The following is a 27,065-nucleotide window of genomic DNA, read 5'->3' on the forward strand; positions in this document are numbered from 1 at the left end:
GTGCAATTAATTCAAATTAAATCTCATTTGTTAATCAATTTTATTGTGGATATTTTGAATATTTGTTATTTTAACCTAAAGAAATGATTCCATCTGGTGGTGTGTGAAAATATTTGTAGTCGGGTCTTGAGTTAATCCAGTCCGGAATGCGTGGCCGCTTACGTCGGTCGTACGGACGTGTAATCAATTTTTATGTTTTAATAATAATCATCATAATAATTTTCAATTTCAGCGCAGCACTCGTCCTGAAACGCGTAAATCTGCACCTGCTTTACTTGGAAGCCCTTGTTATGATCCAAGAGTATCAGGTCTTGTACGAACACCGGAGATTTGACAGGATACTTGAAACTAAAGCAAAAATAATATTAAAATAACTTAATGTGCAATCTGTAAAACCTACAATGAGGGCATTAAGTCCTTTAGCTGTTGGCGACTAACACGCTTTCCCAGATAGGGACAAACAACCAACTCGTGAAAGGGAAAGGTGGAATACAACTTGAAGAATTCGTGTAAGATCTGGCGAGTTTTGTTTTCGTTCACTCCAATTTCCCTCATACCAAACTTTGACAACGGAAATTCGTGAAAGTTTGATGTCCATGCTGCGATTTGGAGACAAAAATATTTACTTTATAAAATAGTTCTTTTCTAGAGCATTTCTACTCACGAGCGACATTGGGAACAAGGTCAGTCTGAAGATCTTTGATGGCTGGTAGATGGCCCTGGACTTGCAGGAAGAAAATCACCAACAATATAAAGATATGGCTTCGAAAGCATCTGCTAAGGCCGTGTTTTTGGGACCAGGCCCGCAGAAATATCACCATGTAGCGAGCTGGGAAAAGGAATCACAATAAAGTTAAACACTTCGTTGCTCGTTCATTAGGTAACACCCACCAATAGGCTGCAGCTTAAAGATGTAGTTGACCAACTGGTTCTGGTCACAAGACATTCTGTTCAGGAAGTTTATATCGCACTTAATGTTTGTCCCTTTATGGACGGCAGTGACGAGTGGAAAGAAGCGATCTTTGACGGCTGTAAGTTCCCACTCAGTTCTATTAGCTAGGATCGCACTCACGATTGTGCGTAGATTAAAAAGTACTTTCGGGGTTAACTTCTCGTTATATACTCCAGAAGAGTTACCTGTCAGGGAACGGAGAGATAATCAAGAGACACACAAAAAATTGGGGAGTACTTACCTATAACTAAATATATATCGAGGTCTGATTCGGAATCACCCACTCCCATTATGCGGGAGCCAAAAAATCTCACCTGAAGCGGTGTATTTGGGAATTTCAACTGCAATGTTTTCTGTACATCGTTTTTTATTTGCTGTTTTAGCTCTGCATTCTCCTTAATTAAATTGGCATTGTGCACCATCTTTAAGAGGTCTGTCCAGAAGAGCGCCGCGTCTATGGGAATGATCAAAAAACTTAGCATCCATTTGTATGTTCCAGCAAATTCCTAAAAACTTACACAAACTCATTTTATTTTAGTTTTGGGGTTTTGCAAAAATTACGAATTAAAAGCGTATGTTCAATGTGACCAAAGCTAAATTGAATATGAGGTAGGGCCTTATTGAAACGATATACGATTTTTTTTACGATACGGTATACGGTCACACCAGCGGTTTGCTTACATTTTGTGGTTTGGATGGGTTTAGGAACTACTGCTTTTAAAACAGTTTTTAGATTAGCTGCTATCGCCATTCGCTAATATGCCTTGGCAGCTGATAAGGTCGGTTCCGATTAGAGACTGACTACCTGCACTTTAATGGAGGCCGGAGAAGCTCTACGGTTCTCAGTTGTTACACTTGGCTTGTTTCCCAGAGGGCAATGCCGGCTAGCTGTCGACCCCAGGGCTGGGTAGTTCCCCTTGCCCGCCAAATGTAGACAAAAAAGGAGACATACTACTTCTCGGGACATCAAAACTAACAACAACCTAACAACAACAAAGAAAATCATAAACAGACGGCTATCAAGTGGGTGAAGCTTGGGTGTTATCACTTCGCGCGCCCGCCCTACCTGTGACCAAACACAACGTTCATTTTGGCCACCCTCTGCTGGAACGGTAACGGCTGGCCTAATCCATGGCTTACGCCACGCGTCCTCCCTCTATTTTAAATTTAATGCATCATGCTTCAATATATATCCAAGCTTTAATAATCGTAAATTGACAATTTCATCTTTCTCATTAATAAATAGCTATACTCAAAATTATCACTAACCACTAAGAAACACCAAAACGTTCGACACACAGGCAAACAAGGGAATAACTGCTGAAATTTCGTTCAACCAACAGGGATACCCTCACCCATACGTAATGGAATATGTGTAGATGAGTGGATCCAGTTTTACGGGAGTTAATTTAACTCGGGCCCCTACGGAGACTTAACCTACCAAGAGCTCTTGTTAAGGGTCCCCGGGACATAAACAATAAACAATATTTTTCCACAAATCGCTCGACCAAATACGGTGGACTGATGGGACCCCCGCGTCACCCACTAAGGGTTAATCTTCTGGCACTGAACAGCTGATCGCAGATTTAGGTTCGTGAAAGGTGTTGGTGTTTTTACATATTTTTTTTCAATGTACGTTAAACGGTTTAAGCTTATACTAATTACTAAATAAAGGACAACACACGGAACAAAATAACATTTAATGTGGAACGGTGTTTGGAGTGCGGATTATGTTTTTTTTCTTTAAGTTCAAACGACGTGGGCGATCGCTGGCCGTGGCCGGTCAGCCCTAAATTTATATAGGTCCGTGTATACGTGTGCGCGTGTGTGTGTGTGTGAATAGGGTTTCGGGGTTGTTACCTGGTGAATGAGACCAAACGTGTGGCACGCACTGGAAGGCGATGCAACGATCGTGCGGTGTGGCTAGAATCGCCCTGGCAGCTAAATCGTTCTCTTTCACCCTCCCCCTTCACACGTCCCGCGCTACTTGGCTCACACACGCGCAACTGGAACTCACTCACTCAGGTTCCGTTGGGCAGTCTTCTTCTCTGCAGTCGACTTTCTCGAACTCCAGTGTCCCTCTCCAGGAAACCTTCTGGCCCGGTTCTGGTGGCTATATTCCTTGCCGGCTGTTTGTAAAATTTTCTGCATTACAACCTATTTTATCGCCCGCCTTTTCTGTACTCACTTCAAACCTTCTGTTTTAAGCACAAAATTTCCAATTTCGACGTTACTCCGTCCACGCTCCACGATTTCTATAATCCAATCCACGTTTTCTAATATTTTCACTCCTATTTATCCCTTTTTCCCTTACTAATACATATATCTAATCCTATTCTCTTCCTTATATCCCCAGTAACGGCTCCAGCTCCCCCCGATGTCACCATACACCTTCGAGCCTCCCTGGACTTCCGCTAGATGGCGCGTCGCCCTCAGCCCTGGCCACCTATCGTTCAGGTGGGACTGGAACACAGTATTGCCGTGCCGTTAGAGATTGGCACAAGTGCGAGAGCAGACATCACCGGAACATGACTGGAGAAACAGTTATCTTGGCCTATTCCGGCGGATTGGACACCAGCTGCATTCTTAAATGGCTGCTGGACCAGCAGTACAACGTCATCTGTGTCTTGGCTGATGTTGGCCAGAAAGAGGACTTTGCAGCGGCCGAAAAGAAGGCTCTCACTATCGGCGCCAATAAGGTGAGATAACCCAGAGATGAGGACAAATCTTTAACTGCTTCTCCGACCCTCAGGTTATCGTGGTCGATGCGAAGCAGTCTTTCGTGGAGGACTACATCTGGCCGGCCATCAAGATGGGCCTTATCTACGAGGAGCTCTATTTGCTGGGCACATCGCTGTGCGGCGCCACCGGTAAGGGCAACGATCAGGTGCGCTTTGAGCTGTGCGCATATGCCCTTAAGCCGGATCTGAAGGTGGGTCTGTTAGCAGGTTGATAAGCCATTCTTATCAATGCCTATGGTTATCTTTTGACTATAAGTTCAACCTTCTCAGATAATCGCTCCCTGGCGCGATGTGGAGTTCTGTCGACGTTTTCAGGGGCGCCAGGATCTCATAGCCTATGCCCAGGCGAATGGCATTGAGGTGAGCGCCAAGCCGTCCACTCCCTGGAGCACCGATGCCAACATTTTGCACATTAGCTACGAGTCTGGTGTGCTGGAGGATCCCAATACTGTGGCTCCGGCCAGTCTCTACGAGATGACGGTTGATCCATTGGTGCAGGCTCCACGACAGCCCGTCCGTGTTGTCATTCATTTTGAGCACGGTCTGCCCACCATTGTCGAGGACCTGTCTGGCAAGCGCGACTATCGTACACCCCTGGAGATGCTGAAGTTCCTCAATGATGTGGGAGGCTCCTATGGCATCGGGCGAATCGACATTGTCGAGAATCGCTATGTGGGACTCAAGTCCCGTGGCGTCTACGAGACTCCGGGCGGCACCATCCTCTACACCGCCCACCAGGATCTGGAGGTGTTTGCCCTGGACCGCGAGGTTCTGCGCACCAAGCAAGTTCTGCGCGATCGCATGACCGACTATGTTTACAATGGATTCTGGTTCAGTCCCGAGGCCATCTATGCCCAGCGATGCATTGAGCTGGCCGAGCAGAAGGTCAATGGTCAAGTAACCATAGAGCTGGCCCCCGGCTATTGTCGGGCCATTGCCCGCAAAGCATCGGAGGCTGGCGGTTCGCTGTACAACGAACAGCTCGTTTCGATGGACGTTCATGGCGGATATGTGCCGCAGGATGCGGGTGGTTTTATAGCCATCAATGCGGTCAGGATAAGGGAGCATGTGCGTGCATTTGGACCCTATGAAGTGGCCAAACAAACGAAATGATTTCCAAATAAATAAAGAATTTTAAAGAACTTTAATGAAGTGAATTTTGATGGATACATGGTATTACTCATGAAGGACTATAGCTTTATCTAAAGTTTTCATAAGCCTCTCGTTTATCTTGTCCCAAAAACTGTGTCTTAAATCCTACCATTCCTGTTGTATTTTTACATATGTATGTGTTCCATATCACATATTCGTATCCGTATCCGTATCTCTGTAGTTGGTTATGTAATTTCCATAGCAATCAATTCGTGTGTTTGTTTAATAAATCTGCTGTTCGACGAGACGACACTTGTATGTGGGGAAATCGAACACACATACACATCTAATGAAATACTGGCATACAAATAAATGCACATACATATATCATTTCCCATATTTGACTGCCATCCCCACAGGCAGGGGTGGGGCTGGGGCTCAGGGTCGGACAAGTGCAAACAGTAAGAACAACTGCTCTATGTGGGATTTCCCAATTGCATTAATCTTACTTCCGGAGTTGTTCAGAGCTCAGGTCCGGCAAAAGACGAGCTGAAACAAAAGATGCTCTTCTCCTTCTGTACATATATACAAAAACTAATATTATTACAACAAATATACACAAATCCAGCAAACAGCAGCAACAACAACAACATCAGCAACAGAGGAAACATCAGCTGTGATTGTATTTCTGACTCGTTAGATATTTATGTGTCTCTCTGTCGGCCTGGCTGTCCACCTGTCTGTCCATCTAACTATCTGTCTGTGGGTGTAGTAGTAGGTGAGAGCTCTGTTTACCCATCGACAACAATTGATGATAGGAGCCGGAGTCCTGCAATGCCATACGATGGAAAATTTGGCAGAGATTTGACAGATACCCAAGTGAAGAAAAGTTTTTTGGTAAGAAAAAAAACTCAGAAAACTTATCATGGCAGAGATGAAATGGAAGAAACATAAGAAGGCATCCACTCTATCACTTCTCCTTTCGTTTCTTTTTATTCAACCGATGTCTGTGCACTTCTGGGACCTTTTTTGAGCGAATCAACTTAAAAAAAACTGCCTAAAACAGTTATCAGAAGAACTAGTAGGTGATTAAAACAGTTAGTTTTAATTGAATCTTAAAATGAGATAGAAATTTGGTATTAAGTGAAAGAACCACAACCAATAAGTTTTCAACCATAAGGAATTAATGGCAAAAGGTCCAAGGAGCCAGCCACCTCAGAGACAATTCACAACTGACAGGCACAACTTCCTGCACAGTTTTCTATAGAGGAGTCACCCACAGCCCCTCTCACCCAAACGAAACCTAGGTCCAAATAAAGGAGCTCAGAGGTCGGGCCCTCTTTCCAATGAATGCAGCTACTGGAGGAGTGGGGGGTCGAGGGAACGAACAGCACGCGTTCCTATCAAAACAATGAGGAATAATTAAAATTCGCCCTCAAACAATTTGTAAGCTTTTGGCGGAAGTGAGGCAGGGACTCTCTCCATGGGTAGCTAGGGGGTAAATATACCCCCAGATGAGTGGGGGTGTGTGTGTGTGTGTGTGTGTGAGTAAGGGAGGACGGACACATGCTCATAAATAAATTTATGTTTGCTGAAGTGTATTGGGCGTGCCCGAGCTGGTTCCAAGTTCCAGAGCTGCCCCATAAATTTCTGGTTGTTCTTGCCAGCCATCGCCTCCCCCCATCTGACAGCTTTCAGCCAAGAGCATGTAAGCTGAAAAGAGACAGAAATGGGTGTGGTGAAAGAGATAGAGACAGAGAAAGGGGAAGGGAAAGAGAGGAATGCTATTTTTGCAATTATAGGGAATTCTATTTTGTTGCTTCTTCTGGAGGAGCTATCTTGGAGAGTTTTGTGTACTTTTTGACTAAATCAATTTGCCCAAAACAAGAAACATTGAATTAATCTAAGAGATGCCTGTAGCACAGGGTGTATATCAGAATCTTAGGCAAATTAGCACCCATTTAATTGCTCGCTTTAAGCCGCTTTTGCCCCTCGATTTCTCTCTCTTGTTAATCATATTTTACACTTTTCACAAAGTTAACCTTTGATTCAATTTATCAACTTCAATAAAAAGTGCAGGACGAAAAAAGACAACTAAGGGAACGCACACAGAAGGGCCACAAAAACCATAGTAGAAAGAGTGAGGCAGAGGCAGAGGCAGCAACGAGAGAGAAAGAGATACAATAAGAAAAAGAGAGGTGGAGTGGCGGTAGGTTTTTCGTAAAAGTTGCGCCTGCGATTCGCACAAGGACTAACGACATCCTTTGAACGCTTGCAAATAATCCCACAAAAACCGAGAGCTTAACTTTTTCCCCAGCATTTATGCAGACTTTTTCGGGGTCTGCGGGGAAAGTAGGTTGCGGACTGGTTGCATTCGCTTATATTTTGGGGGGGGGCCAAAAGCCCCTTTTTGCAATTTTCGCAGTTTAGCACAAAGTTGAAACGTCAACGGTGTCTGATTCTGATCGTATGCCGCACAAACACCACCAACAAAGGCAACATTGTCCCAGTCACTGATGGATGGATGGATATATGGGGAAGGTCTGGCCGGGCATGAGTCCCGAACGGAGCTGGTCCACACTGACTCGGTGGTTATTGAGGTTCGGTTCGCGTTTTTGTGTGTCCCTATCAGCCGGTACGATACGCCTGGCCAGCAGTCAAAGGCCGGTGTTTTTTTTATTTTGTGGCTGGGGCAGGGGGCAACCGCAGCGAAGGCATTCCATGGAATATCGGCAAAAACCTATGGGATATTGAGGGGAGGTTCAATCCTGCTATTTAATCGGAATGGCATGGGTTCAAAGGTGGGACGGGTCATATTTTCAGGCCGTTTTTGTACGTCTTTCATTCTGTATTTTTTTTTAATTTTAAGAAAAGTTGTATCACTTTTATGAGAGAAATAGTTCTTTCAGAAGAGGTGCACCTGATGTATATTCAACTTATTGAATCCACTTTAATGATTTCTATTTTATTTGGAAATGGTTGCCTGTCCCAGCAAAAGTCTTGACCCCTTTCGAAAGCTTTGATTTTAATTATCACGCAGTTGGCATTCGCACAGCTGCGTCCTTTGGCGTCTCTCCTGCTCCTTGGCGGCGCCAAAACTATCCGGCAAAAGGAATTTTATTATTGAAATTTGTTTGCGCGGACTTTGTTGTTGTCCCCATCCACGGTCCACGGTCCTAAGCTCGACGGTCCCCTCTTACTGCTGGAGCTGCTGCTGCTGGATGCATTCTCATTTTGTAATTAAGTGCAGAGACAGAAGTTAAAATCAGGTCACTCATACGCCCCATTGGCCGGACGGTGTGACGCTGTGCTGCTGTCCGTGAGAAAACTTAATTTTTCAAATGAATTTTTCCATCCCAGCAGAGGCTGCAATGGCTTTTCAAATTATTATACTTAACAGAGCGCTGCTTGCCAGAAAAAAAAACAAAAAAAAAACAGAGCAGAAAAGGGATGGTAGGGTCTTCGTCTCCTGGCAGCAGCTGTAGCTAAGTTTTTTGAGAGCAAAACTAATTAATTTGTCCACCTTTTTGGACTGGCATAGAGGGAATGCCACGTATCCCCTGATATTGTTTTTGAGATACTTTTCTGCCAGCTAAATATGCAAATCGTAGTGGGAAAAGTTTGTTCACTGCAATTGAAATGGAGTTTTAAAGTTGGAATCCCAGTTTAATGCATTACGCTTTTCCTCGCTTTTCCTCGCTTCCACCGGCTGCAGCGGAACACAAGGTAAATACAAAACAGCAGATACTCGTACTATTTTTCAGAACATAACGGAACAGAACAGAACAGAATGTTGCTCCTGGCAACGGGGCAGCATGAAAGCGTGGAACGTGGCCAGATTATGCTGTATTATCACCTGTAAATCCTTATTGGCAATCAAAACTTTTCCCTACAGCCCCCCTGCCCTCTCTCCCTTTTCCCATGGCCCTATGTCTCTATGGCTATTTTCCCCTGTTCTCTCCAGTCTACTCGTATTTTCCGCTAGTACGAGTATTTGTATTTGCTACTTTCAATGAAATCTGCAAAAATCTGTGCATGCAGCCAAAACTTTTAATTTTATTGGAAAACTTGTTGAGTTTTTTTCGTTTCGTTTTTGTTGCTGTTGTTTTTAGGGGGCCTGTATAATTTTGTTTTTTTTATTTTTAGCCGCTGAGTGGACACGCGGGGCATCGCAAAAGTTGAAATCTGTTTTCCAGCCAAAATAGTTGTTACGGGGGCCCCCAAAGCAATTACGGAGGCATTATAATGATGATGATCATGATGATGACAGAGAGAAGAGCCTCTAAAGGATTTTCGATATTGGATGGAGGTTATGTTCCACTTTAGTTTTTGTTGGTGGATCGCGAAACGAGTTCCAGTTTAAAGGGTCATAAAAACAGAGTTTCGAAGTGCAAAACTGTACCCTTTCGTAGAAGGAAGGCTTTATAGTCCCTAGGTACTCTTTTAAAAGGGTTTAAGCGGGGATTAAGCTATCTTTTTGTTCAATTGAGTGCCAGTTTCATTGCATATTCGCTTATCTTCTCAGGAATCAAAGGGTGGAAGGGAGAGTAGAGCCTTTTCGACTTTAAGCTGCAGAAGACGGCGGCTCTGTATAACTACAAAATTCTGTACGAAATGGTTTTGCACCTTCGTCTTCTGCCCCTGAAGCTAATCACGAGTGCATCTCGTGATGGGGCGAGCAGTCGGGGCGGGGCGGCCGTTGACAGAATGGCAGAACCGCATCACATGGCACCGCAGCATATTTCCGTCACCGATTGCCTGTCGATTGGATTGGGGGGTTCGGGTTCGAGAATGGGTGGTGGTATGTTGCCTGGTTCCTGGTTCCATTGGCATTAAACTGCAAATCCGCAGTCGAGCAATTCTCGCATGTAATGCTGATGTCGACATTTTACTGCTGCTGCAACTGCAACTGCCACTGCCAGAGTGCCACTGCTGCCACTGCTACTGCTGCTGTTGATGCGGGCTCGTGTTTTGCCACAACAGCGCGCCAGTGCCAGGCAGCGACACCTTCTGTGGCAACAAGGCTGCCAGAGCAGACATCTCATCCCAGTGCAGTGCCATGCCCCATGCCACAGCCACAGCTTCCCTGGCCCCCCCTGCACTTAAGCATGGCATCGATGCGACGGTGGGCTGGCTCCTGCGATCGGCAGCTGCTGCTGTTGAGGATTTTTGCATTGCCCTCCCAAAGGGGCCAAGGCGGAAGGTGGCGAAGGCTGAAAGAGAGTTCGGATGGGATGTGGGGGCTGGTGAGGAGCTGCAGCAACAGCCATAAAATCCTTTGCAATCAGTTGCATGCAACAAACACTTTGGTTCATGTTTCCACAGCGCCTCCTTCGGCTTTGATGCACCGAGAGAAAGATGAAGATGAAAGCTACGATTTGAAGGGGAATTTATTAAAGTTAAAAAAAACTGATTTCTCAGAATTATTAATAAATGTTTTATATAAAGTTTCGGCGATATAGTGATGTTTCTCTCAGTGTTCAGATGGCACAGAGGCTTCCACATTGCTTCCGATCCAAACACACAAGAGTGAACCCCAGACCCGAATACGGAGCCTCCGTAGAAGAGGCCACATTTACGTTGGACTGTTGTCTGGGTTCTTGTTGCCTCTCAGATTGGGATTCTTATCGTTGTTGCTCACACACAGAAAAACACGCAAAACACATACAGTACACATGTACCTGGAGTACACACCTGGAGTCGGAAGGAAACTGGGCCTCGATTAGATTCATGGCCGTAAATATGGCTACCAAACTGCGTCGCGAAGAAAGAGCACGCAATGCAAGGAGATAAAGGATAAAGGAGATTATTAAGAGAAGAGCCCTACGGGCATCTCCCCCCGGCGAAGTAATATCTCGCGACAGTACCGCCGGGATCCGGGATAGGTGTGGTTGGTTTTAGAGCGGTTAGAGTCCCTCACTTCGGCTTCGGCTGAGTCGGCATGAAGCTTTCCTGTAGTCACACAACATCAAAAAAAAAAAAAAAAAAAAAAAAAAAAAAAAAAAAAACACACACACACACACACACTCGTACATTAGCTCAAGCTCTTGCTGACACCGCGTGCTCACCTGGGAGGATCGAGTCTCACCCCGACTGGCTTCTGATCCGGGCTGCGCGTTGCACTTCCACGGTCACCCAAAGGGGGCAGGGGCGCTGGGGCCCACCGTGAGTGCTTTGGACGGCGCTTTTCACTCGTCACTTGGAGATTCCCACCTTTTTTCATCCTTTCTCTCCTTTGGGCCGGTTCTCCCGTTCTTCTTCTTCACTCCAGGCCTCGCAGCTGATCGACTGGGGTACCAGGGCTGGATAGTGCAGGCCACTAACCAGCTGATCGACTGCAGTGCGGTGAAGGGGCACTAGGTGCCAAAGCATCCAGCCCTCGACAGAGCCCGCTGCGGAAGATAACTGCGCCCACAGCAGCTAGCTTCTGTCAGCGACCGCACCTGAGGGAAGGTACTGCCTAACTCCTAGGCGGGATCACTTGCAAACCGCACACACACCTACGCATAAGTTCCATCCCAAATTCACACGCGTGGAGGAATCCCGTGGCCGGGGCGCGGACCCTGGAGGCCCTGAGAGATGTTCCCCCGAATCCTGCTTCGCCGGTGGCACACTTGGCCGACGAAGCAAAATTCGCTACAAGTCAATGAGCAATGGCTTTCCAAAAAGCCTCAAAGGTGGCCCGAACACCGCCACAAGCAGCTTTAGCACCGCCAATGAAGCAGAGCTCGTTGCACAGCTTTGCCAGTGGGGCCACGCAGGACGGCGGCAAGGGCACTGATACTCTGAAGAGGCCGAGGGACCCCCCTACACCATCGAGTAGCGGGAGAAAAACCCCCCCCAAGCGAAGCAGGAACTGCTTACAGAACATAGACGAGATTGGCGCAATCCTGGACGACCTACTCTACCAGATGAACGAGAAGGGCCAGAGGTCGATCAACATGGCCATCAAGAAGATGGTAGCACGCATGAAGGAGTTGCAAGTGGAAGTCAAATCCCATCTGCAGGCGCCAGAGGATAAAAGGGCAGCGCCAGGAGGATGCCAGTGCCATGATCACACTGCAGGCCCAACTGGCCCCCTACCCAGGATGACCAAGCCCAGTGCGACTAAGGCGACGCAAACGGCATCAGGAGCCCACAAGAGCGAGGCAACACCCCGAACTGAGGAAAAGAGCGCGCGCGGAAGGCCCAGGCAAGGACACCAAGCTGACGCCACTCGACAAGAGGAAACCAAGATGCAGTGCGGCAAGGCGGAAGACACCAACCCTACACAGAAGTGGAGTGAGGTGAGAGGCAGGCGTGCCAAACGCAAGCAGACAGGCCGACCAGACGCAGTGCTGGTCAAATGCACCGAGGAGGCATCATACGCCGACATCCTCAAACTGGTGAAGGCAGCACCAACACTCCAGAGCCTCAAAAACAAGGTTCAGGGCATCAGGAAGACAGCCTCGGGCGAGCTGCTTCTAAGGATGCAACAATCCTCAGACCCCGCCACCCAGGAGCTGCAGATGGCCATCCAGGCAGCGCTTGGGGACAAGGCAGCCGTGAAGGCCATGCAGGAGACAGTCGCGGTTGAGGTACTCAACATAGACGAGCTCACGACAGGCGACGAGGTATGTGAGGCCATAGCTGCAGCGATCGACGGCGACTTAACACAAGGAGCAGTGCCGTACATGCGAAAAGCATATGGCGCAACGCAGGAAGCTACGCTGAACCTTCAGCCCGCACTCGCAAAGAAGCTCCTGGAGCTCGGAAAAGTTCGAATCGGCTGGGTTGTCTGCCGCGTGCGGCAACGGATTGCGCCAACCCGCTGCTTCAAGTGCATGGCCTATGGACACACTGCAGCCAGGTGCAGATCCAAGCGGCCTGTGTCAAGCAATGCATGCTACAAATGTGGTGGGGAGGGGCACAAGCACAACCAGTGCAACAACCCGCCAATGTGCATACTATGCGCTGGCAAGCCAGGAGACGTCCGCTCAGCAGCCCACTCGGCCCTCAGTCGCAGCTGCCCTGAGTATAAGAAGGCACTAGCAAAACTGGTTGATGGTTAAGCTCCTGCAGCTCAACCTAAACCACTGCCGAGCTGCTCAGGATCTGTTGGCGCAAACAGTCCTGGAGCAGAAGATCGACATAGCGCTACTCAGCGAGCCGTACGGCAAAAAACACGAAGGAGTCTGGCAGCAAAGCTCAGACGGAGGAGCAGCAATCTGGAGCTGTGGCCCACAACCAGGCCAGCTTACCCACAGAGCATCCAGAGTGGGATATGTGAGAGCTAAGCACAGCGGCACTTTTGTCTACAGCTGCTACATAGCACCGAGGTTCACGCAGCAGGAGTATGAGGCGATCATCAGCAACATCTCTAACGACGCACGAGGCAAATCGCCGGTCCTGATAGCGGGCGACTTTAACACCTGGGCCACGACTTGGGGCAGCGCCAAGAACACACCCCGTGGGACATCGCTCCTGGACGAGTTTGCAAGCCTGAACGTCTGTCTCCTCAACACAGGAACCACACCAACGTTCAGCAAAGCAGGGCGGGAGTCTATTATAGACCTCACCTTTGCAAGCCCAGAGCTCGCACGCCACGCGAAGTGGCAAGTGCTGAGTGCTTACACCCATAGTGACCACTTAGCCGTAATGACGGAAACCTTTGCACCCAGGAACACAACAAGGATACAGCGGGCGCTCCAGACCGGGTACAAGGAGGAAAGCCTGAGCAGAGCCGCGCTCCTCTCGGCAGCAGAAAACCTAAGCGCCGCCGGGGATGCTGAAGCATCCGCGCTTGCCGTTTACAGGACCGTCAAAGCGGCCTGTGATGCAGCCATGAAAAAAAGAAAGATCGGAGGAAGCAGGCACCGGCCAGTACCGTGGTGGAATGAGCACATTGCCAAGGCCAGGAGGGAGTGCTGCGCAGCTCGGCGTGCCTACCAGCGAGCAAGAGGCTCCGCCCAATTTGGCAGAAATGGCGCGGCATTCAAGGCCAAAAGAAAAGAGCTGAAGGAGGCCATCAGAAGCAGCAAACTCAAATGCTTCAAGGAGCTCTGCGATGCGGCCGATGCGGAACCTTTTGGTGGAGCATACAAACTAGTCATGGGGAGATTAAACAGACAGCCTATGCCCAAGGATCCGGTGCATATGAGAAAGATAGTCGGCACCCTATTCCCTGGACAACCACCCTTACAAGAGGAAGCTAGGCTAGAAGGAGCTAGCCTGAGGGACACCACCACCATCATCACTGCCAGAGAAGTACTGGAGGCCACGGGTAAGCTGAAGATCGAGAAAGCGGCAGGTCCAGATGGAGTCCCTATTGCAGCACTAAAATGCATAATTAGAGCCCATCCGGAAGCATTCGCCACAATGTACACCCAGTGCCTAGCGGAGCGGACAGTCCCACGAGCATGGAAACGGCAAAGGCTGGTTCTGATACCCAAGCCAGGCAAAGAGCTGGCATGCTGGATACCATGGGCAAGATTTTCGAGAGGATGGTATGTAACCGACTGGAGGCGGAACTGGCTGAGCGTCGCGGACTTTCCGACCTCCAATTCGGGTTCCGCAAGCAGAGGAGCACCACTGACGCCATCGAGATGGTGACAAACCTTGCCAGGGAAGCCATGGCAGGAACGCGATGGGCTGGAGGCGACAAAAAGTACTGCCTAGTATGTACACTAGACGTACGAAACGCCTTCAACTCTGCCAGCTGGAAGAGCATCCTAGAGGCCCTGACCAGGAGGGGTATATCTGAGCAAATCACACGGACTCTGCGAAGCTATTTCACGGACCGCGTCCTGATCTACGACACGGAAGAAGGAGCAGAACATCACCAAATCACCGGAGGCGTCCCACAGGGCTCGGTCCTAGGGCCGATACTGTGGAACGTGATGTATGACGATATCCTGCGGCCTACATTACCGGAAGGGTGCACCCTGGTGGGCTTCGCCGACGACATAGCACTGGTGACAGTGTCGAAACACGTAAGAGACGTAGAGGAGAAAACCAACGTAGCAGTCGGGATGATAGTGGCCTGGCTCGCAGCCAACGGGCTAGCATTGGCGGAGAAGAAGACGGAGGCTGTGCTAATGAGCAGCAGAAAAAAGGTCGAGCAGGCATGCGTGAGAGTCGGTAGCACGATCATCAGGACCAAGCCTGCGCTAAAGTACCTAGGGGTAATGATGGACCAGAGGCTGAACTTCAAGGCCCACCTGGAATACGCCAGCGCAAAAGCGACTGCAGCTACGGCGGCCATAAGCAGGATGATGGCCAATACAGGGGGACCACGGCAGCGTAGCAGGCAGCTCATCGCTGGGGTGGTCACCTCCATAATCTTATATGGATCAGCAGTGTGGGCACCAGCAATGATGGTTTCCACATACAGCAGAGACTGCAGAAGCGCATACCGACGCTGTGCCCTGAGGGTTACATGCTGCTTCCGGACGGTGTCTGAAGACGCCGCACTTATTGTGGCAGGCATGGTCCCACTGGATCTCCTGGCAGCTGAGCGGCAGAGCGGAGTGGAGGTAGCCAGCGAGCGGCGAGAGCGCACTATAGCCCAGTGGCAACGGCGCTGGGACCAAGCGGCAAAAGGGAGGTGGACCAGACGTCTCCTTCCCCAGCTTAGCCCATGGCTGCGAAGAAGGCACGGCCAAATGGACCATTATTTGGGCCAACTGCTGACGGGGCATGGCTGCTTCAAGCAGTACCTGCATCGCTTTAGGCATGCTGACGACCCGTATTGCAGCTGCTGCCCCCGCTTCTCGCAAGAACGAACGAGGCTAGGGGAGACGCTTGCAGAAGTGAGTGTGGACACCCTCACCGACCAGATGCTAGCCGATGAGCAATCTTGGAACGCGGTCGCCTACATGGCAGCAAGCGTGATCAAGGAGCTGCGCAGGCTGGAGCGAAGCCGGACAAACTAAGCCAGAAGGATGACCCCACAGCCCGCACCGCGAAGTAATGCCTAGCGGCAGTCCCGCGGGAGCGGACCCACCCCCTTCCCAGCCATAATTGTTATTTTATAAATATAAATTGTTTTCCCAATAAAAAAAAAAAAAAAAAACACTTGTACATTGATGCACAAAACAATTTCCTAATGCCGAGAATTGGCTTTTGTGCAATTTACAGTCTTCGTGTACTTAAGAATAATTTGAAATTTGAAGTGTTGCTGCATTTCCGATAACTTCAAATGCCAAATGTTTAGCCATTGCCACACACACACATGGGAAAGGGAGAGAGAGAAGCCATTAAAAATGCTGAAATGGAGCAACAAAATGGTTTGCTGAGGATGATGGCATTTTGCGAGAAATCAATGGAAATTGATGAAAACTATGCAATGGTTACTTAAAGCCGGGTTCGATCTTTACATGCCCCAGGGGCTAGCAACCATTTGAGAAGTTAAGCTCTGGCCCCATTCGCCGGATTAAATTCAGATACCGGTTTCCCATGGCATGCCCCACATGGATTTCCATGCGTGACGCATTTCGGAAAACCCAGCTCTGTCCCTGGCAACGTGTCTCATGCAAAAAACTATCGAACAGCCAAAGCCATCATCCTGATTTGCCCCCGACAAACATTCGTGATATGGTATAAAAATCCACAAACAAAAAAAATAAAGTAAAAAAACCAAGTGAAAAATAAAATGTGGTGCAAACAAAAAAAAACGCTAAAACTTTTTGGAATATTTAGCAAAAATGTCAACGTCTAAAAGCGAAGTAGAACAACTGACCGACAAAATTTGAATTCAGGAAAAAAAAAATGAGAATAGAGAGTTATGTAGAGCACTCGGCTGGAGTGCCGCAGGAGCCACTGACAGGGTATTTTCTGAGTGGAAATATTTTTGGGGGGCACTGTCACAACATCCGGCATGCCACCACACACATGCCATGCACTTGGGCCAGTGCCACTGCCAACTAGAGTCCCGTTTAGAGAGGCTTAAGGACATTCCACAACTCTCTGACAAGAAGGAATGCTAGAGTCAAGTGCAACGGCTATGAGATACCCGCTACTTAGGTTATTCTGGCTTTGATGTACAGCCAGAGGGAGAGAATGGCAGGAGGAGGTACCATTTGTACCATAAATGTTGCTTAAATCATAGATCATTTGAAAAGCAGAGCATTCTCTTACAGATCTTAACCAGATGCTTGCTTGGCGGACAACAATTAAGAAAGAAAATTGCCAGAAAGGGTTTTGTTGCCGCTTGGAAATGCAATGTTTTGTGCGCAATTATTATTTGACAAGCATTTTAATGATTTCAGCCAGTTATTGGCGTAATTAGACCATCTTTGGCAGCAGGCAACACAACACAGACAGACAGACTGAAAAAAAAAACAGAGAGCGCAACAAGGAGGCAAGGCAAAGAACCATTTTGGAATCAGTTGCAGTTGCAATTATAATTTCAATTTTACGAGTTTTCAAGCATTCCCACGAAAGCCACCAGCCAGACATTCTTTCCTTCCATAGTTTCCACTTTCATGGCAACTCCTTGGGAGCCCGAACCCATTCTCTGACTTTTGTTTATGCGAGTTGTGTGCTCTGAAGTGGTTAGTTTCAATTCTGGGGTAAAACACAAAGACAAAGGAAAAACAGAATTGTGTGTATAAGTAATCTAGAACTGCAACTGCAACTGCAACTGCAACTGGAACCCAGTGCTGGGAGTACTAAAGTCCTATTCGGAGCTCTAGTCAGTTAATTGCTGCTTGTCTGTGTTTCTACTAAATGAGTTTTTACTCCACTCTCGCCACACTCCTGCCACGTGAGAGATTATTAGATGATTGTACCTGGAATTTATATATCAACAAAAAATTTTGTAGGTTGTTTCTCCCGTTTGGAATTTCACTTTCATCCCGGATAATCAAACGACTTCACGTGCCTGAAATGAATTCCGTTTCCGTTTGCCAGAGCCCCACCCAACCCCGATCCCAAAACAGATTTGATTTCTCTCGTTCGCCTCTATGTCAATTGTGTTGGATGCCGCCTCTTCAGGGGGTTTTTCCCCCATTTACATTTCGTTCTATCGCACACCGATTCGTGCTCGTTAACAAAAGATACATATGCATCTGGTAGATGTATTTTGGCTTTTGTGCTCGCTCGCTGCTTTCTTATTCCGCTCTTGCTTGGTTAGATTTAAATGCCGAATTTTCAATGCAGCACACATCATCCATGGGAATGGGGACTGGGGAATGGGAGGATGTTGGATGAAGGAAGGACACGTGCTCACCTCCCCTGTGTGTATCTGTGTAGCTGAACACGTGAGAGTGTAATCACTTGTACTTAATATGCAGATGATGACAATGTGACAATCAAACCGATTCCAGGTCGCCTGATACTCTCTGTCTCTCCGCCTTCCATAGCCTGATGTTATGCGAATCGGATTATTATTATCATTGTTATCGCCTATCGTAAAAGGCAACAGCAAAATGCGCATTTTTCTCCGCTCCACTTCCTTGTACGTTCCTCTGCCTTCCTATAATATATCCCCCCTTTTTGCGTGCGCAGATTTCCTTGAGGCATAAACGCATTAGACCTTGCGTCTGTCTCCCCGTTAGCTGTTTGAGTCCTAAAAAGGCAATTTGTTTGCATTATGATTTTTATCTTTGTGTTTTTGAATTGTTTGTTTTCATTCGGAATTGCTAATGCATGGGAATAGAAAAGGAATTTAAAGGATATTGGTTTGTTGAGGAACTTTCTAAAGAGGTGAGGAGATAATGGGAGGAAAGCCTCAATAAAGGAAGCGAATTCTTCCTTAAAAATTCTCTTGCATGGCTTTTGATGGAACACTAGTATCTTTAATGGGAAGACATACGAACACCACTTAAAATTAAACATAACTCTACATAATTCCTAATTTATTTGATATAAATCTGATGATTCTATAGCTTCTTTATGGCTATTACACGATGTAATGTTTCCATAAGTCATTCGAATGAGCCAACAAGAGGAGCACCAAAAAGGGGTTAACTCCCTTTGCGGCATTCAACAGTGCTGAACATTCCCTCACGCAGCCCCATTGTGGCGGTCATTTCATTTGGAAAATGCACATTTTCATCTGGCATGTGTTAATGCACTGGACGGGAGGGGGGGCAGGCATGCAGCAGGGGCAGACTGCAGTTTGTGGTATAACTTCATAAAAATGCCACCCGGTTGCACCACAAGATTTACTGCAGTTGGCAACAGAAAAAAATACATACGTGGAGGCATGGAGGTATGGAGGAAGGCAGAGAGCCGTTTGCCAGTCAAAAGTTGGTGCCTGGCGATAAATGGACTGACGAACGCGAAAGGATAACAGCAGGATACACATGGGTGGGAGCTGGTTGGGGTTGGGGTTTGGGAATACAAATGTGAGGGGAAATGTTTGTTGGTTTTACTCAATTTGTTGCTGCCTTTTTGTGCGATGTTGCTTTGGGGGGTTTCTTGTTGTTTTTTTTTGTCTTTTTTTTGGTCGGTGAAAACACCCTCAAGGCTGCAAAAAAGCGAAGGGAAAAAATGGTACATTTTGGGGCCCTCGACATTTTAACTGAAATGCAACAGGAGGCCGCGTGTTAATGCTGAAAAAAGGACAACAGGCGGCAAGGACCCTTTGGCAGCAAAGTGGCAAAGTCGTGACGAACTCTGTGCCCCCAACACAGAAAACAGCAGGAGCTACGGGGCAGAAGGAAGAAGGGAGTCGGGGCGTGCTCCACCAGCTGGATGTCGCGGTCACTTTTCATGCTTTCTGTTGAGCCTTTTCTGATCCTTTTTTCATTTTCATTTTCTCTTCTTCCTCGGCTGCTGAGGATGGGGGGAGAGCAGCAACAAATGTCTGGGACTGCGAGTCACGCGCTGAATTTAATGCCCAGCCAATGCCCCCGAAAATGAGGCGTGTCAATGACTCTGGGTCACCAGAATGGACCACGCCTTCAGCTCAGCCTCTCACCCTCTCAGTCTCTCAGCCCCCACCTATTTCTTACGAATCTGATTTCTGACATCTCTACTGATTGCCCGTTTTGAGTATAGAGAGCTTCGATGTCTATGGTGGATTCTCCTTAAATGGTTTTTTTCTTACTCATTCGCTTCGTTGCACGCACAGGAATTTATTTGAGGCACACACATGCCTCTGGCTGAGAAAACCGCAATAGCAAATATATTTGAGGAAATGTTTTTCACCACAAAATGCGACAACTGGAAGTCTACTAATTTTCATCTCTGGTTTTTGTTTTCTGGGAAATTCTTTACCCCACTGATTGCTGCAGGAAATACGAGTAGTAGCGCTACCTCTCTCTCTCTTTCATTTCACATAATTTTGCAAGAAAATTTAATTAGATTTTCAGCTGTTGTTTCACTTGTTTCACGCAGTCAAAGCCCGCATGTGTTGCTTGGGAATTTAATTGCTTTACAAAGCCGCAGAATAGACAAACAAAAGTTCCGCAGCCCGCACCCGCACCCAAAAAAAAAAGAAAAAGAGTTAAACCTAAGGAAAAGAGACACAGATTTGCACAGTAGAGAACCCGCAGTGGCAGTGGCAGTGCCAGTGCCAGTTGTAGTCCACAGTCTGTGAAGGCAATTTCAACTTTTCCCTGCTTGTACGAGTACTTAATGGAAAATGACTTTATATTAAGCTGGTCTGTGAATCCCTTAAGCGCCTATTTTCAACACTTGCGCCCGAAGAAAGCAAGAAAGTAAATAAGAGACAACATCCCACCCAACCCACAAATGACGTGAAACATGGGAGTCTCCAAGGTAAATGACATGTAATTTAACTCTAATCTTCTTGGGGGAACAAACTCTCAATATTATTACAATAGGCAATCAGGGTATTATCGTTATCACCCGGAAATATTTGACCCAGAAATTCCATAAGACGTGGTTGATGGGTGACTATCTCGGAATACTCCTCAAACGATATAATCCCATCCTTGTCAGTGTCGAATTTATTGAACAAGAACTCGCACATGTCCTAAAAAAAAAAGATTATATGAAGAGAATCCTAAAATCAATATTTAATCAATTTACAAACCGCTCGAAGTTCCTGAACCTCATCATCGTCGTCGCCAACAAAGAATTTCTCCACAGCTATGGCCACGGTCTCACGGTTAAGGATTTGAGTGCCAGCACTTGTGTAGACCTGAAATGAATAGCAAGTTTTGGGAAACGAGTTACGACTCCAGTCTTCAGATTATTACTCACATTATATGCAAATCGCATGCGTTCTTCTAGGCTGCTGCTCAGAAATACCGAGAACAGCTGCATCCATGCATCCGGAGAAACAGTACGCGCATCTTGCGTAAGGTTTAGCAGAATGCGATCGATGATGCCGACATCGAAGATCTGAAACAGCACCAGAAACAGGCCATAAAGCTGATTGGTGGTCATCAAGCGCGAAGCGGGCCTGTTGCTCAGCGAGAACTTGTAGTAGACGATCAGGAGGCAAACGACTTCGTTTGTGCTAAAGTCCGTGGTGGCGGCATAGCTCTTAATCACACTGTTGTAGAGAGTCAGGAACTTGTTGTTGGCCATGTCATCCATGGAAGCGTCAATGCGATTCATTTTGGCAGTTGGTTTTCGGTGTCTTTTGAATGTTTGTAAATTTAAGTTTTATTTTTGTGATATATTTTGTTGGAGTACCTTTTCGGTGTCTTTTGAATGCTTGTAAATTTAAGTTTTATTTTTGTGATATATTTTGTTGGAGTACCTAGTAAGTGTTCCTGTCTGTTCCGCTTGTGGGAAGTTTGTGTGTTCTAAACGGAAGTGAGTGCTACAAACTGATTAACATCTCAGGGGCAGGCCTACTTGGTAGGTGTTTTTTCGGGGGTTACAATATATGAACATACATATGTGGCTAAGACAAATCACAAATAGATTGGGTAAGTCAGCAGGCAGCCGGAAAGGAGAAGGAGACGGCGAAGGAATGCTTGTAACGAGCGCAATTTAAAAGCAATAAAACCAACGGCGAGACATAAAAAATACATCAGCCACGGTACATGGACTACATCTGTCCCCCATTTCTGGGGGGGCTTTCGAAATAAATATTTGAAACAAACACACAAAAGGAAAAAAGGAGAGAAAGGAGAGAAAGCAGAGAAAGGAATGAATGGCTCAAAGCAGTGCGCATGAGAAACGCGAATATAATAATCCAAACAAAAGCGTTGAGTTGAGATGGGTGTAAAGCCCTGCCATGTGGAAATTTGGCGGAAATGGCTGTGTAGCCATTTTGTTTGGGGGGCAACAAATGTTCAACCGAGCCGCCTCCGTTGCGTTGCCTTTCCCCTTTGTTGTGTAATTGTGTGCCACACACACACACATGCCACGCCCTAAGAAGAGTGGAGGGGGCCCACGTAAGAGGTGCAGGGAGCGGAGGCCTCAACCGCTCGACACGGCATAATAACAATAAAATGAAAAGGAGAAAAAAGCTAAAAAATACAAGAAAGATTAACTTTTTTGGTGAAAAATTAAATACCCTTACGGATTCATATAGTCATTAGATTGTGGATTAGTTATAGCAGTAAAAGAAACGCTCTGTGCAAAGTTTCATTCAGATATCTCCAAGGAATCCTATCACATTTCTGCTGGCAAACATCTCACCAAAATCATAGTACCCTAAGGAAACAACCCAAAGGAGTGAGGAAGAGTATGAAGCTCCTCCAGCAACAAGGATTCACGCTCCTTAATGTCTCCGAAAGTTGACATCGCCAAGTGTTGGCGGATTTACACACAGAGACCCACATGTGAACGAGAGAGAGAAAAAGAGAGAGAGAGAGAGACTCGACTCGTGTCTGGATTTTGGTTTTATTGTACTTTTCGGTATAGAATTTTGATTGATACATTTTGCATACGGTATTTTGGAGAAGACTTAAATCTGTAAAATTTGGGGATAAGTAAGACAAATTGTGGCGTGACGCAAACATTTTGGAACAATTTAATTCACATAAAACGGTTAAGGCACTCAGCAGCAAAGGAGATGCAGGAGGAGCATGTGAAAGCATTTACTTTGAAGTAGGTTTTGAAACAAATTTTTCTTAGGAGAGAGGAAATAGCAGGTCCTGGGAAAATAATCTCAAACGAAACCTAAACCAAATTGAAACAAAACAACTCTAGTACTATCATTAAATACATACTACAATCGATCAAGATGGATTATCTAGATGCCACCATTGATAGCATGGAGAACAGTCGCTTTGTCGCCCTATATGGCGGCTTGGTCAGGGAACTAACGGCCACAACGCATTTTTCCCAGACGGATATCAACTGTCTGCTCATGGTTTACTACAAGTTCGCCAAGGTCAATGGGCCAAATGCCAAGCAGATGACCAAGGTTCAGTTCTATGAACTGTTTCTGGTGCTGTTCAAGGTCTCGAATGTCACGACCATAGAACGGACTCTATTTGCCGTCACCAAGGATGCCAAGTACGTGAGTCCAAGGGCTTGGGTGCAGCTCTTCTGTCTCTACACAACCGAGGATCTCTCAGTGCGTATGCGCTTTGCCTTCGATGTACGTCTCGGTTTGGTTCTCCTTTTCTACTCCACCCTCTCTAAGAGTTGATAATTCTTTTGTGCTTTGGTTTGTAGATCTATGATACAAAGGGAACTGGCTTATTAGATCGCGAACAGATCAGTATGGCATGCGATAAATTCTTCGTTGGCGAGGACGAAGATGAGATCACTGAATTAAGAGCGGTAAGGCATAATAAGTACATGTATACCTTTTGTTGTTCATTATCGTCAGGGGTTAATGTTTCCATCAGGACATGGGTGAGTTCCTCATCAAGAAGTTTGATGTCGACAAGGATGGTTTTATCTCTTATGAGGACTACTCCACTGTGGTCTCCGAGCAGCCGTGTCTGCTCGAGTTCTTGGGGCAGCTGTTTCCTTCTCCCTATGACTGCGAAATATTGGCCCATTGCATTAATATGGATTCGTTTCTGACTGTAGAGTCAGGTCGTCTCAATTAATGTTGGTTGAATTTGTTAGTGTTTAAGAGCAGTTGAATATATTTTTCCTGGAAGCAGCACAATACTTTTGAATGCCCATTGCATGCTATCATACATATATTCCTTAGAGTGATGCCATATTCCAGTTAATCAATGCTTTTGACGGTGCCCCCGGGGCCCAACTTCTTCATGGCGCGGCACAGCATTTGTGGCCGGCATATGGCACTCGACCTAATTCAGGACAACCCATAATTATATGCTCACAATCACGGCGACGCCAACGCCCCTGCCCCATCACATACATATATGCGATATGGCTGTGGAAGTCGGTTAAGTAGCTCATTAACTTCAATACATTTGATTACATTACATATGGGCTTGGGGTTGGGGGTTGGGATTGGGGGTTGGGATTGGGGTTTGGGCCAAACAATTTGTGCATTGCATATTCCAGTCGACCATCCCGCAGTCTCTAATTCTATCACCCTGTTCGCTGTGTCTGTTAATTTGCTCAATTCAATCGGCATTTGCAAGTATTTGGGACATGGCTAAGCCACTGAATGCTCACGTATTGCCATGATTTGGCATTTATGTAGTGGCATTATGTGCATTATTTACGAATTGATTTCCACAAATGCCTCATCCTTTTCAGATCGTCCCAATCACATTGCCATTCGGTACCTTCCACACAATAGTCTGGTACGGACACGCTTTGGACTTCAAAGTGAAGTTGAAGTAAAGTTTAAATGTGTTTCATTTAAAGTTGTTAAATGGTTTAATCAATAGCTGCAGTTGACACTACTGGAAAACTATATATACCTGTATCCTATATCAACGGATTAAAGCCCAGCATGTGGCCTCTGGCTAGATAGATGGTCGGTCGGTCAGAGTCAGAGTAAGAGGGCTTCATACATGGGGTTGTCCTTTTGTTGAACTTGTCCTGGCACACGCTCCACGCCTCCCTTTGGGTGTGTGTCGGTCTCGCTGGCATCAACATTAATTATCCTTGATAATAATCATGCAATTTGTACGTGAGCCGGGCCCATGTTAGCCGTCCTGGGGGCAACGGCAAAGTCATCCATGCTGTGGTCTTTATTGTGGCATTAACAGCAGCGCTACGGTACGGCACGGCACGGCCTGCAGCAGCAGCAGTCGTGGAAGCATCATTATGCTCATTATTGTCGTCAAAGGCACGCAGCTGGGCGTTGGGAGAGTCACAGTGTCGGTAAATGGGTTCCAGGAGTCCTCAGCGCCCTGGAACCTTGCATCCTGGCCAAAGGGGACAATGCGCGTTTGATGAATTGCATTAGGACATGTAAGTAATTATAATCAATGAAATGAGCAGCTCGGTTCATGCGGCTGCCAGCTATTCACTCTTCGTTATCCAAGGTATATACCCCTAAGATCAGGTTAAGTGAAGGATTTGAAATCGAAGCTCATAGCACAGCGCCACAAGCAAAAAATACTGGCTCAGAATACTGTTCTTTTCAAATTTTGTTTGCCATTTGTAGAAATGTCCACTAAGAACAACCATCAATTTCCAACAGTTGAGTGGTCTAAGCCAACAAACCATTTAGCTTCATGGACAATCCAAACAGTGGCCCCAAAGTGTGCGGAAATGTCGTGTTCAGACTTTGGGGGATCATCGTATCGTATCCCATTGCAATTTTTCGATTAAAATTCCAGTTTGCAATTCAATTAAACACTAATTAAAAGACATTTTGCCGCCATAGCTTTCGCAGCTGACAGCCCTTTGACAACTTGCCTCAATCTGTGCCTCCTGCTCTCTCAGTCTCTGTGTCTTTGTCTCCAGTGGCTTTCCCCAGGGATCTGTGTGGGGCCTGTGACGAGTGGCAACGGATGTGGGGGTGCCGCCCGGCCGCCCATCCAGGATAAGGCAAGTCGACAAATGCGCACAAACTGTGATAAATGGGAGGCGCAGCCAGGGGGTTAAGAGGCAGAGTGGGAGTGGCATAATGAATGCCATGAAAGGCAGCAGAAGACAAAACACAACAAAAACTAACCCAAACGAGAGCAAAGAAACAGACTAGAGGGACAGGGAGAGGAAAGAACAGGGGAATCAAAGTGAAGCCTTTTTTTGTAACATTTTTTCCTTGGGCCCCTGCTTTGACTTTGTGTGGGACAGTGTAAGCAAGTGAGTTAATTTTCTGGCCAAAGCAAAAGCTGCACGGAATTCGACTTCGTAAAAGTAAATTTCATCTGCTGCCGTTGCACCTTTCTATCTTTGTAGTGCCTCTTCCCGGTGGCAACTACTTTGTGGAAAACCGAGAAGGGGAAAGACAAACAAACTGACTAAAACCCAAAGCGTTTGTCAATTATAGTTAACTGAAGGATAAAACGGGGGAAGTGGTCTTTGAGGATAGTGTTGTTGCACAGAGTAAATTAGGTCCTTTGGGTTTGAGGTTACTTGGTGCATTTCCTAGATTCCTTAACTAAGCAAAACTTCATTGTGTCCGCAGCCATAAAGCCAATTAAATATCTTCCAATACTGATACACAAACCTACCCAAGCCCTACCCATAAATCGATCGATTCAATCACTCAATAATCCCCAATTTCATTGACTAACCGGCCAAGATTTCCTCCGAATCAATTAGCGGCATTGAGAACGAACTTTAGCTAATTACCAGAAATTTTGTGGTGAATTCTGCAATGCGATACAAAAATGTCGGGGCCAAGTTGGCAGAACTCAGAGCTCAGAGTGGGGCTCAGAGCAGCTCAAAGTCAGGGGCCATCAAAGGCAAAAGGACTTTCGAGCGTTTCTCATTATCCGGTTGGCTGTGCTCGTCAAAGCTCGAAGCGGATGCAGTGGCGGATGCATCGTGCCAGGACCCAGGACCCAGGAGAAAGGGACAGGGACAGGGACTGGGACTTGTCCTGCAAAATATTCGATGGAAACTTGTCGGAAACTGCTTAATTGCATCTCAGCTCAATTATGCAACTTAAACTCTTTTTTCTCCTTTCTCTCTCATCTCTTTTCTATCTCTCTCTTTTTTTCCGGGTTTTTTTCCCGCTGTGGAGTTTTTTTTTCACAATTTTGTGTACTTGACATGGAGGAGAGGGCTATGTGCCGGCTTAGTGGCATATCATTATAATAAAAGTTCATGTCATTGGCTTGCTTTGCTCATTTTTAATGCTGACCCTTCATCCATGACCATCGCATGTCCGACCTTCGGCTCAGCGAAAGTTGTACATTCTTTTATTGTGTATTGTGTCCCCCGGAGAACGGAGCAGCCGGCTAATGCCATAATCCGATTTGGGATTGAAAATTCATAGAATTTTTATCCAAAAACAACACACAAAAAAAAGAGAGAGCGAAAGTAAAGCAAGCAGAACCGATGCGATGCGAAGTGAAACAACAAAAAAC

General features: G+C 46.6%; 4 protein-coding genes across 6 annotated transcripts; 2 read left to right on the top strand and 2 right to left on the bottom strand.

The window, feature by feature from the left end:
- Positions 1-21: 21 nt before the first annotated feature.
- Positions 22-11,401, bottom strand: LOC108156892 (terminal uridylyltransferase Tailor-like). 3 transcript variants are annotated; one of them, XM_033389963.1, is made up of 6 exons: positions 10,854-11,401; positions 1,194-1,406; positions 892-1,137; positions 665-829; positions 401-599; positions 22-348 (listed from the first exon to the last, which is right to left on the bottom strand). In XM_033389963.1, exons 2-6 carry the CDS (start codon positions 1,372-1,374, stop codon positions 198-200), a joined length of 942 nt encoding a protein of 313 aa, XP_033245854.1. In that variant the 5' UTR covers positions 1,375-1,406; positions 10,854-11,401; the 3' UTR covers positions 22-197. The 3 variants fall into 3 exon arrangements, with proteins under 3 accessions (XP_033245854.1, XP_017144119.1, XP_017144120.1); XM_017288630.2 differs by lacking the exon at positions 10,854-11,401 and adding an exon at positions 1,634-1,769; XM_017288631.2 differs by lacking the exon at positions 10,854-11,401 and adding an exon at positions 1,471-1,559.
- Positions 3,346-4,841, top strand: LOC108156891 (argininosuccinate synthase). Its single transcript, XM_033389962.1, has 3 exons — positions 3,346-3,651; positions 3,705-3,884; positions 3,964-4,841. Exons 1-3 carry the CDS (start codon positions 3,481-3,483, stop codon positions 4,804-4,806), a joined length of 1,194 nt encoding a protein of 397 aa, XP_033245853.1. The 5' UTR covers positions 3,346-3,480; the 3' UTR covers positions 4,807-4,841.
- Positions 11,402-20,487: 9,086 nt separating the features above from the next.
- LOC108157056 lies at positions 20,488-21,506 on the bottom strand. The gene is made up of 4 exons (XM_033390023.1): positions 21,379-21,506; positions 20,941-21,322; positions 20,771-20,878; positions 20,488-20,710 (listed from the first exon to the last, which is right to left on the bottom strand). Exons 2-4 carry the CDS (start codon positions 21,298-21,300, stop codon positions 20,516-20,518), a joined length of 663 nt encoding a protein of 220 aa, XP_033245914.1. The 5' UTR covers positions 21,301-21,322; positions 21,379-21,506; the 3' UTR covers positions 20,488-20,515.
- A 1,267-nt stretch (positions 21,507-22,773) lies between these two features.
- LOC108157055 lies at positions 22,774-23,766 on the top strand. Its single transcript, XM_017288884.2, has 3 exons — positions 22,774-23,242; positions 23,320-23,427; positions 23,496-23,766. Exons 1-3 carry the CDS (start codon positions 22,883-22,885, stop codon positions 23,700-23,702), a joined length of 675 nt encoding a protein of 224 aa, XP_017144373.1. The 5' UTR covers positions 22,774-22,882; the 3' UTR covers positions 23,703-23,766.
- Positions 23,767-27,065: the final 3,299 nt, after the last annotated feature.

Source organism: Drosophila miranda, chromosome 2 (genome assembly GCF_003369915.1).
Source record: "Drosophila miranda strain MSH22 chromosome 2, D.miranda_PacBio2.1, whole genome shotgun sequence".
NCBI classification, from domain to species: Eukaryota; Metazoa; Arthropoda; class Insecta; order Diptera; family Drosophilidae; genus Drosophila; species Drosophila miranda.

Bases quoted from the DNA above. Each gene is read 5' to 3' on its own strand.
- LOC108156892 (XM_017288630.2), bottom strand. From the start codon at position 1,703: ATGGCGATAGCAGCTAATCTAAAAACTGTTTTAAAAGCAGTAGTTCCT. The intron at 1,138-1,193 runs GTAAGTACTCCC...GTTCCCTGACAG, and splicing joins CGATATATATTTAGTTATAG to GTAACTCTTCTGGAGTATAT. The intron at 600-664 runs GTGAGTAGAAAT...TCCAAATCGCAG, and splicing joins CCTTGTTCCCAATGTCGCTC to CATGGACATCAAACTTTCAC.
- LOC108157055 (XM_017288884.2), top strand. From the start codon at position 22,883: ATGGATTATCTAGATGCCACCATTGATAGCATGGAGAACAGTCGCTTT. The intron at 23,243-23,319 runs GTACGTCTCGGT...TTTGGTTTGTAG, and splicing joins GTATGCGCTTTGCCTTCGAT to ATCTATGATACAAAGGGAAC. The intron at 23,428-23,495 runs GTAAGGCATAAT...TGTTTCCATCAG, and splicing joins AGATCACTGAATTAAGAGCG to GACATGGGTGAGTTCCTCAT.
- LOC108157056 (XM_033390023.1), bottom strand. From the start codon at position 21,300: ATGAATCGCATTGACGCTTCCATGGATGACATGGCCAACAACAAGTTC. The intron at 20,879-20,940 runs GTGAGTAATAAT...TATTCATTTCAG, and splicing joins GCATGCGATTTGCATATAAT to GTCTACACAAGTGCTGGCAC. The intron at 20,711-20,770 runs GTTTGTAAATTG...TTTTTTTTTTAG, and splicing joins AGGTTCAGGAACTTCGAGCG to GACATGTGCGAGTTCTTGTT.
- LOC108156891 (XM_033389962.1), top strand. From the start codon at position 3,481: ATGACTGGAGAAACAGTTATCTTGGCCTATTCCGGCGGATTGGACACC. The intron at 3,652-3,704 runs GTGAGATAACCC...TCCGACCCTCAG, and splicing joins TCACTATCGGCGCCAATAAG to GTTATCGTGGTCGATGCGAA. The intron at 3,885-3,963 runs GTGGGTCTGTTA...CAACCTTCTCAG, and splicing joins CCCTTAAGCCGGATCTGAAG to ATAATCGCTCCCTGGCGCGA.